This window comes from Myotis davidii, unplaced genomic scaffold, assembly GCF_000327345.1.
Source record: "Myotis davidii unplaced genomic scaffold, ASM32734v1 scaffold268, whole genome shotgun sequence".
Lineage (NCBI taxonomy): Eukaryota > Metazoa > Chordata > Mammalia > Chiroptera > Vespertilionidae > Myotis > Myotis davidii.
This window is the reverse complement of record NW_006383015.1, coordinates 3,617,847-3,629,060: the sequence shown is the minus strand read 5'-3', so window position 1 is coordinate 3,629,060 and position 11,214 is coordinate 3,617,847. Positions and strand designations below refer to the sequence as shown.

The window sequence follows — 11,214 nt, the reverse complement described above, 5'->3', positions numbered from 1 at the left end:
ACTTAGTGATTTTTTTAAATATATTTTTATTGATTTCAGAGAGGAAGGGAGAGGGAGAAAAAGATAGAAACATCAATGATGAGAGAGAACCATTGATGGGCTGCTTCCTGAAAGCCCCCTACTGGGGATTGAGCCCACAACCCAAGCATGTGCCCTTGACAGGAATTGAACCAGGGACCCATCAGTCAGCAGGCCAATGCTCTATCCACTGAGCCAAACCAGCTGGGGCGCAATGGCCTATTCTTTAACAAAATATTATTAAGTAATCAGATATGAAATTTTGATCTTTAAAAGCCATTGCATATTATAGAAAGAGGGAACAATATGCTATATAAAGATGTTTATAATGTTTTTTAGTTAATCCTAGTTTTAAATATAGGGGTAATTTGTAATTTCTACTAATCCAACTGTAGCGTAATTTTTATTTTCTTTTTGTTTTTTGGTTTTCATCTACTTGGGCCATACATATAGAAGAAATCACTTTTTTAAATATATATATATATATATATTTGAGTTCAGAGTGGAAGGGAGAGGGAGAGGGATAGAAACATCCATGATGAGAGAGAATCATTGATTGGCTACTTCCTGCATACCCCACACTGGGGGTCCAACCAGCAACCCAGGCATGTGCCCTGACCAGGAATTGAACCATGGATGCTCAACCACGGAGCCATGCTGGCCAGGTGGTTTTCTTATTTTAAATTGCATATCTAATGTTAATGCATTAAACGAGGAGAACCATTTTTCATTATTATAATTCAGGGAAAAGACAAGTTTGATGGAAGAAAATAATACTGTTCCTATTAAATCTGGAAATCATGTGAATGTTTTTTATAAAAATGTCCCTAAAATAATTACAAATGTATTAGAAATATATTTTTGTACAAGTAGACAGATGGTTAATTTGTGGTACTAATAAAATGAAAGATTAATGTGGTTCAATTACCTTTTCTTCTTCTGAGAATAGGACATGTGGTGCTTACATGTTTGGCCAGTCTAAAGTGTGACATGATCTCCTTGGAGACATGTGGAACTAAGTATACTCTTAACAATTAGGTACTTGCCATATTGTCCTTTGAGATTTAGCAGTTTGAATTGAGATGAAATGTCAGGAAACTGCAATTGTGCTAGGAATTTTAGAACCCCAAGTAAGCATACCATTTAGCATAATATTACAATCAGAAAGAAAAATTTATTTAAAATATCATATTATTTGGGTCTAGTCGTACTGTGGTTCTAATAATTTTATCCTTATCCCTGGCAGCCAGTTTGTAATGAGATTGCACATTGTTTGTACTAAGATTATACTGTATTGGATATTTTTATTTCACATGTAACGTTTTGACATTGACCAGAAACCTTTACCTGTCCTGCATAATAGGATTATAGGAATGTTAAATAATTACTTCTATCATTCTTATTATGGAGAAAAAACATATATCATTGCCAGGAATTCTTGCATCTTACAAAGAGTTGCAACTAAGGTTTTTCTATTGTTAGTTTGTAAAACAAACAGAAATATTATAAAAACAACAACCTGGGTACTGAAATTTGATTTCAGTGTCCTTTCAATTCTCAAACAGTAATTGAAATACATTTTTTAACTTGGGGTCCACAAACTAAGACCCTTGAGCCAACTCTAGTTCACCTTTTGTTTTCATAAAGAAGATTTTATTGGAACAAAAGTCATCACAAAGAAAAACGATGCTTACTCTTATTGCACTTTTTATATATTCACTGAAATTCTAGCATATTAGTATCCATTTGTGGCAGTGGGTCTTAAAGTCTTTTGGTGTATGCACAGATCTTATGAAAGCCTGTATACTTTCTCCATGAAATATATGTATTTACTCAATTTGTATAGAACTGTAATTAGTTTGTCGACCGTAACGTAAATTTATTGGCAGTAATTAATCGGCAGTTCTATTGGTAGTAAATTGTATTTCTAGTCCCTAATACTTATATCCGAATAGTTTTCAGTCTTAATTTAAGGGAAGTGACTAAGGAGGAAGGAATAAAAAAGACCAGGATATTTCTTTAAAATACACACACAGCCCAGCCAGTAGGGCTTAGTGGTTGAACATTGACCCATGAACCAAGAGGTCACGGTTCTATTCTAGGTCAGAGCATATGCTGGGTTTCAGGCTGGATTTTCATGGGTACAAGGGTATAAGGGGTTGGGTGGAGTGAGGTAGTGGTGGGGGTAGGGAGGCATGCAGGAGGCAGCTGATGGATCGATGGTTCTCTCTCATCATTGATATTTCTCTCTCTCTCTCTCTCCCCATTCCTCTCTCTGAAATAAATTTTAAAAATTTCAAAAAGTAAAATAAAATACACACACAGAACCAAAAACCTTACGTAGGAATATGCAGATTTTACTGAGAAATTTCCAGTTTGTAGTTAGACTTACCTTATAGTATTATACTAGTTTTAGTGAGTTTAATGTCAACCGGTATTTTTACATAATGCTATAAATTTTCTTTGGTAAAGTAACTTTTGAATGTCTTAGATATAGATGTTGTAATATATGTTATGTTTGATTTTTACTTATTTTACCACATATTAATTTATTTACATAGTGTTTATTTTAGAGGATTCTATATCACCTTTTTTTTTTCTTACTGAAGTAATTTTTTTAGTGATTTCTTTCTGCATTAAATAAAGGAAGTTGCTGAAACCAATTTTATGCTCAGAAAAACTTTATGGTCCAATACTTCAATCAATCCTTATGCCTTTTCTTCTGAGATAAGTATAAATCACATCTGAAATATGGATAAAAAGTGAATTTATGATTAAATGGTTATCAATTTTCTGTTTTAGAAATCATGGCAAATATTACTTACTATTGACTCAATTATCTTAACCTTTCCCTTGCTGTTTTTTTTTTAATTTCAGGTAACATATGACTATTAATGTGTCATAATAATAAAGTTAAGATTTGTAATATGAAAATACTGATAATTAAACATTTTAAGACAAATGCTCTGCCCATTCATAGCAAGATTTATAAAGATGCATTTACTAATAACTTCATTACTTGAAATGTTTTTATTACTGTTTTTTACTTAGCTTTATTAATTTCTACATATAAAGATTAAAATTGTAATTATTTACAAATCTATAAATGATTCTCTGATGTTTCTTCGTATTTCACTGAGGAAATAGAAGCGCCACGACCCCTGCCTCCCTCTCTCCCAACCTGCTGCCCCTGTCCTCAGTCATTCTCTTCCACCTGACACCTAAGGCCTCCTCTTCCCTCCTGGACAGAGCTCCTCTGGCTCATTCCAGGACATTGCTCCTCCAATTGCCCCCTCTCTTTATTGCACTTTTAGCTTGTCCCCCCTCCTGCTAGATCATTCCCATAAGCATACAGATGTGCAATAATGTGTGTCATGTATTTTAAAAAAGAGAAATAAAAACATTCCCTGAACTCCATATCCTCTTCTAGGTTCATCTTGATTTCTTGGCTCTGCTCTATAGCATGTATCCCTGGAAGAGCTTGTTGCCACTTGCTCCTTTCCAACTCTCTCATACCTGCTCTAGTTTCACTTTCGTCTCCATGACTCTCCTGAAACCATTTTCGGTGACTTCGTTTTGCCAGATTGAGCAGTTGATCCTCAGTATTCCTCTTATTCACCCTCCTTGTGGCGTGTGTCACTGTCATTCATTTCTTCCTTGCAGCACTGTATTCACTTGGTTCCTGAGCCACAACTCTCGTATTCTCCCATTACTTCACGGCTTCTTCTCTTGTTTAGTCTCTATGTAATAGTATTTCCTTTTCTTCCCATCCGTAAACAGTCCTCGACTTCTTCACTTGTCTACATGCTCTCCCTAGCTGGCCTCATCCAGTCTTGTGACTTTAAATAGTATCTATGCCCTGATGAGTCCCAAAGTTAAAGTACATGTCCTGACATTTTTCCTGAACTCTGGACATGTATATCCAGTATTCGCCTTCACTTGATTGTCCAGAAGACATATTGAATTTAACATGAATAAGAACAATCCCTTGATTTCTTTAATCATCCAGTTCCTATGGCATTTGTCCCTGTATCAGTAAATGGCAGGAACTGCCAAGGTTCCTGCTCAGCCAGGAACCTTGGAATCAGCCTTGGCTTCTCTTTCTAACCATCCCCTGACAGCTAATCTATAAGAAAACCCTGTTGGCTCCACCTTTACAGCATGTCCAGAAGGGGCCCATTTTCTTAATCTCCTCTGCTACCAACTTTGTTCATGCCACTGTTCTCTCTCTCTTGGACTATTGTCGCAGGCTCTGAGCTAGTCTCTCTGCTTCTACGTTTGCTCCTCTAGACTTAGTTTAGTGAAACTAGAGCAGGTGTGAGACAGGTCCCTTATCTCTGAAAGCCTACCCATGGCTTCAGTCTGATTCAGGGTAAAATCACATTCCTTTTTCTGGCTCCCTGCTGTCTTCGTGACCCATCTCTTCCATGAGATAACTCTCCATAGACTGGCTTTTTTCTCTTTATTGTACATGCCACGCACTTCCTTGTCTCAGAGCCTTTACAATTCTTTCTATCAGCCAAGAATACTCTCCCACATATCTACATGGCTGAGTCCAGGGATGGCGAACCTTTTGAGCTCGGCGTGTCAGCATTTTGAAAAACCCCAACTTAACTCTGGTGCCGTGTCACATATAGAAATTTTTTGATATTTGCAACCATAGTAAAACAAAGATTTATATTTTCGATAATTATTTTATTTATTTAAATGCCATTTAACAAAGAAAAATCAATCAAAAAAATGAGTTCGCGCGTCACCTCTGACACGCGTGTCCTAGGTTCGCCATCACGGGCTTAGTCTCTCATTTCCTTCAGTTCTCTGCTCAAATGTCACTTTGTCAGTCACAGTGATATTCTCTCTGGCCATCCTATATAAAATATGTCAACACGGCATTAGTGGAAGCATCTCCAAGCTGGAGAGGACCGGAAACTTCGCTGGTTCAATAAAAACATAAAAAATTAATCCCTGTTACCCTGCTTGTTTTACTTCATATAGAACATATCACCATCCACACTAGAATGGAAACTTCATTAGACAGAGCACTGAACCATTTTGTTAATTTTACCAGTGTCTACCTTAGTGCATGAAACATAGGAGATATTCAGTTATATTTTATGCACCATGATGATATTTGAACCCAGCAATTTATTAATTATTATTTAAAAATATATTATGAATGTTGACATTTTAATTTATAAAGTAATATTACAAATAATTTCTATAAACTTTCCCCCAGAATTGATGTTTTGAATGGTACATAAATTTAGCAGTTTAGTTGAAAGAAACAACTTAAAGCCTTTTTTTTTCTTTCATTTTATCCTAGGTATGAATTGATACAGAAGGGAGTAACCAAACTGAAAGAAGTTGGGGATGTTCCAGATGTCTATACCCAGAATATGGTTTTAGAAAATGAAAACAAAAATTTGAAGAAAGACTTGAAGCAATGGAAACAGGCAGCTGAGTATGTTAATTTTTAAATGACTTTTTTTCCCCCCCTCATTTTATTTAGGACTAAATAAAAGTAAAGAGTTGAATGAGGCTAATATGTGGACAGCAGTTAATGTACCAGACCTTTAATTCTGGAAAACTGAATTATATTTAAGTTCTAGTTTGAAAGAATGTGAAAGCTGTCACTCTCACATTAATTGAACATATGACCAGAATGCTCACAACTGCAACTCATCAACAAGAATAGAATGCAGGGGGCTGTGTAGAAGGTGGTGAATTTGTTATATAACATTCACTTCCTTTTGTATTATGATAATCTTTTCATGGTTTGTCAAATTTTACCCTGTGAGGATAAGCTGATTTCTGAAAAAAATCATAAAATTATAGGAAACACAGAGGAAGAGGAAACTGTTATTTAGCAATTTTATAGCATGATTTATACAGAGAGGAAACACTTAAAAGTGAAACCTCTCCACATCTTTCTTTTTTTCTAAAACTAATGGAAGCCATGCAATTTTAAGTGAACAAATTTAGATAAACAGTGTTACTCTGATAAAGACAAATATGTAAATGTGTTGACCTGTGTGGCTCTCCTCTAAGACAATGTTAGATGGAAAATCAATGCTTAGATATGGAGTGGAGACAGATCAAACCTTGGTCATTAATGTTTATTAACATAATAAAAAAGGCTTCCTTTGTTAAAGAATAATATTAAAACAAAAAAATAGATACACAAAATATCATAGAATGTACTATTTGGCATTTTACATTTTAGACAAGTGTATGATGACCCACAGAATAATATGTTACTAGAACCAGCATTCTATCTATTCTCAGTTCCAATTCTCAGAAGTGATTTACGCTGTTGGCTCTGACACTCACTGTGACTTTGTATAGACACCAAATGGAAGCACTGGGAATTTGACCAGCAGATTTTTTCAGAGTGCTGCCTGGTGTACTGTTTCAGTTCCTGAAGCCTTTGAATTATTACTTGAGTTTGCTAATTTTCTTTTGAATGGAGCCTCTTTGTACAATGAATTTTGCTCCAGTAACATTAAATAGTCATTGTTGATTATTGATTGTTTATATGGTGAAAGTTGTTAACTGGTATTTTATTTATTATAATTAACACCATATAAACTATTAGCAGTGAAATGACTAACTTAATGTTGAAAAACCATGATTAAAACAGATATTACTCAATTGTTTCTAGTTTATATTATGAAAAGATTACTAAAATGTACTCAATTTACTTATGTATAGTTTTAGTTTCAATAACTTATGATTATCTCTCAAATGTATGTTATTTGATATAATTAAACTTGAATAAATTAGAAAAGGAAAATACTTATTTGCTCTAATCTACCTGACATAGAAGAGTTGAAGGAAAGATAATTGACCCTTAATAGATGCCTAATTATATCATTGAATGAATATTAAGCACATTGTCTTTTCACAGGGCATTTTGGTGAAGTGTGTCCCTGTTGCCTAATTCTATTGGCAACATTCTCAGAAAATGGAGAGTGAACTTTTGTTTAAAAATTTCATAAATTATATCTGTTATGCTCCAAATTTGCTCTAAATTGTAATGTTCCATCACACAGGTTTTTTGAATTTGACTTACGAGGATATTTTCCCCAATAGGAATCAGTGATAAACATGGGATTCCCTTCATGTAATTTACCCTAAAGTTTTTTTCTCTTAGGATTAAGGCTATTTTTTAAAGCAAGATAAGTATAGATATTAAATACTTTTCTAATGATAAATAATATTTGATATACAGAAGTATCAGGTTACATATAGATTATATATTGCCTTGATTATACTGTTAGTATTTAATGATATATTGAGAAAAATAAGAGAGATCAGAAAGCTATCCATATATATAAATGCCTAAGCCACCCGCCAACCAACTGGTAGCTATGACGTGTACTGACCACCAGGGAGCAGAAGTAAATGCAGGAGCTGCTGAGCAACAGCAACTTTGCAGAGTGCCCTCTCACACTCTGGGATCCCTTGGGGGATGTCCAGCTGCCAGCTTTGGCCCAATCCCTGCTGGGCAGGCCGAGGGACCCCACTGGTGTACTAATCTGTGCACCGGGCCTTTATAGGTTTACCTAGGGGAGAGTTGCCTTGCAAAGAGTACTGAACTTAAAGTTCAAACACCTCACTCCTAATATTCTGCTACTTATTAACTCAGCTTTCTTATTGTTAAACTGGGAGTAATTATACATAATATTATTAACTCCTAGGGAGTGCTGTGATAATTAAAGAGACAATCTAGATTAAAGAGTTGTAAATCACAGAGTGCTTTGAAAATGTCAGCTATTATTATCATTATCTCTAAAGGCTGTCATCCCTAGTAGATTTTTTTTAGTCTTCACGTTAACATTTTTTAAAATTCAGCAGTGATGAAGCATGAAGGAAGAAATGAAAAGGAAAAATATTTCACTTTAAAATATAATTTGTATTGCTATAATTAAAAATGAAATTATCTTTCATTGTCAGCAATGCCAATTTTAGAACAGAGGTTTTCCTATACTTGCTGCAAATGTAGATTATATTTTAAAATTTAAAATTTGGTGTATGTTGTATCTGTATATATGGTGAAAGATGTTAATTAGACTTATTGTGGTGATGATTTTGAAGTCTCTGTATATAAAAGCCTAAATGAGTATTTGACCATCCAACCATGTGACCATTCGACTGGTAGCTATGATGCACACTGACCACCAGGGAGCAAATGCTCAATACATAGGCATGAAAACATGGAACAGACTGATGAATCTCAGAGGGAAGGAGGAGAGGGGAAGGTGGGAAGAGATTAACCAAAGATCTTATAAGTATACTAGAGGCCTGGTGCATGGATTCACCGGCGGGGTCCCTTGGCTTGGCCTATGGGGATTGGTCCAAAACTGGCAGTCTGACATCCCCTGAGGTGTTCTGGATTGTGAGAGGGTGTATGCCAGGCCGAGGGACCCAACCAGTGCATGAATCCATGCACTGGGCCTCTAGTAAATATATAAAATTGTTTCGTTGTACACCTGGAAATAATAAAATGTCATATGTCAGTTGTAACTTGATTTAAAAAGTTTGGGAAATACTGGAAATTTTCCTTATAGATGTTTTTAAGGGAAAATGTATTGCTAAAAATATTTATAGTTACATTAAAGGTAAAATATATTATGTACTGGGTACTAGAGAGGAATTTTATATATATATAGTAGTTTGGCATTCTTTTCTAGAAAAGGAGAATATAACTGTACTTTTATGTGGAAATGTAGATCAATTATAATTTTAAATGCAGAGGTCTAGAACTTAAGTGACCTGCCACATATTAGTAGAGAACTGTTGGTTAAATAAAGACTAAAAAGCATCACTAGAGTTATAAAATCTCTCATAGTTAAGAGACTATTTTATAAACCTTGCTTTATTTGGTGGTTGACATTCCACAGTATTAACCTCAGTCTGAGACCCATAAAAACTTTTAAGAGTCTTTTTTTTAAAAAATATATTTTATTGAGTTTTTACAGAGAGGAAAGTAGAGAGATAGAGAGTTAGAAACATCGATGAGAGAGAAACATCGACCAGCTGCCTCCTGCACACTCCCCACTGGGGATGTGCCCGCAACCAAGGTACATGCCCTTGACCGGAATCGAACCTGGGACCCCTGAGTCCGCAAGCCGACGCTCTATCCACTGAGCCAAACCGGTTTCGGCAAGAGTCTTATTAATTAGGCAACTGTTTGCTTGATGTCTCTTATCTTGACTAGCATTTTCTCATTCTCATAATGTAGATATTGTAAACTCTCAATTTTCTGATTTACTCCTAAAAACATCAATTGTGCTTTACTTAAAATAATTTTTAATTATTATTTTAAATTTACCTTTACTGTTGAAAGTATTATATATGTGCCCTTTTTTTCTCATCGACCCCTCTCCACATTGCACCTATCAGTCCCCCGCCCCCAGGCCTTCACCACACTGTTGTCTGAATTCACTCATATGTGGAATCTAATGAACAGAATAAACTGATGAACAAAATAGACACAGAGACATAGAAGCATAGAACAGACTGACAAATCTCAAAGGGAAGGTGGAGCATAGTGGTGGGTGGGGAGAGATTAATCAAGGAACTTATATGCATATATGCATAACCCATGGACAAAGACAATTGCATTTGTCTTTGACATCCTTTAGTCTGGCATTCATCCCTCCTACTCTACTATTCTTCATTCCTCTCCTCCGTCAGCTTCTGTGACAACATCCCGTTCTGCCTCTCCTTCCCCATGGACATGTTTCTTTTTCTCTTCTTACCACCACACAGTTTTCACTCTGAGGCTATGCTGTCCAATAAAATAGCCACTAGTACAAATGGATGTTAACAGATATACCATGGATCAGGTGGTGGTAAGTGTTGTGAAGAAAAATAGCATGGGAAAAGGGACAGAAATAAGTGGGGTGCTGTTTTAGATAGGCTGGGGAGAAAAGTCCTCTCAGATATTTGAAGATACTGAGAGAGAGGCCATGTGTGAACTTGGGAAAAGGAAATTCTAGACAGAGGGAAAAGGAAGTACAAGTACAGAAGGAAAAGGTGAGGATAGCTTGGCTTGTTAGTACGAAGACCATAGTGACTGGGATGAAGGGTAAGTCGTAGAGGCCTTTGAAAGAATTTCCTCTTTCCTCTGAATGGAATGTGAGCTAAAGGATAGTTCTGAGGAACTGGCTCTTGTGTGGAAAATAGACTGAAGGAGGGACATGATGGAAACATGGATAGCATTATTATACTAGAGGCCCGATGCATGAAGATTTGTGCAAGAATAGGCCTTCCTTCCTCTGGCTGCCAGCACCACCTTCGTTCTGGCTGGAGCCGCCTTCTCACACTGCCCAGAGGCCTGGAGCAGCGGGGGCAGTGTGGAATGCCTGCATCATCAACATGGAGCCTGCATATACAAATTAACCCACCATCTTTGTTGGGTTAATTTGCATACCCACTCCTGATTGGCTGGTGGGCATAACAAAGGTACAGTCAATTTGCATCTTTCTCTTTTATTAGTGTAGATCCTGCATAACTGTCTTACAGATTAATTTAGCTGGTCACAATACAGTAATAATGAGGACTGCTACTATCAAACTCTGTATTACTAGTCTCCCTCAAACTTGGGTTTAGAATAGATATCAATACAGGATCAGATGTTGTGGATAGATCAACACAAATACATGATGCTCTGTCACTTTTTAGATATGAGAATATAATTTTTACTCACTTTTTTCATATGTAAGTGGTGTAATCTTACTTATTCTTAAAGGAATAATTTTAAAGTGGTTTAACACAATGGTAAATACCCAATAAATGTTAAGTATAATTAAATTGCAAATAATTTTCAGGAAAAATTAAGTACTTTACCAAGGGGCCCTAATTTCACTAACAAAATTCACTTCTATAAAAAGTCAAAGAGTGCCCAGCTTTTCCAAAGACCCAAACTGCAATGACTTTCAGAAAAAAAAAATAACCACTGTGGAAATAAAGAAAATACTAAGGTGCCCCAAATTTTATACTTTTTTGTTTAACTAATTGCTTGTTAACTTAAGGAAGTATTTTTTTCTAGACATGGGTATACCCTTATCTTTTTTTGGTTAAGAATATAATGAAAGTTTTCCTCTAATCTGGTTGAATTCCATTTTGTCTGTTCAAAAATTATCCCAATATTGTTTTTAATGAGTTAAATTAATTCATTAATTCATTTAT

At 35.6% G+C, this 11,214-nt stretch overlaps 1 protein-coding gene across 1 annotated transcript in view; it reads left to right on the top strand.

Moving 5' to 3' along the window:
* Positions 1–5,495, top strand: part of SPAG16 (sperm associated antigen 16) — a 23,910-nt gene extending 18,415 nt beyond the window's left edge. Inside the window, exon 5 of the mRNA XM_015558107.1 lies at positions 5,342–5,495. Coding sequence (XP_015413593.1) covers positions 5,342–5,495 — 154 coding nt within the window. The remainder of the gene's footprint in view (positions 1–5,341) is intronic.
* Positions 5,496–11,214: the final 5,719 nt, after the last annotated feature.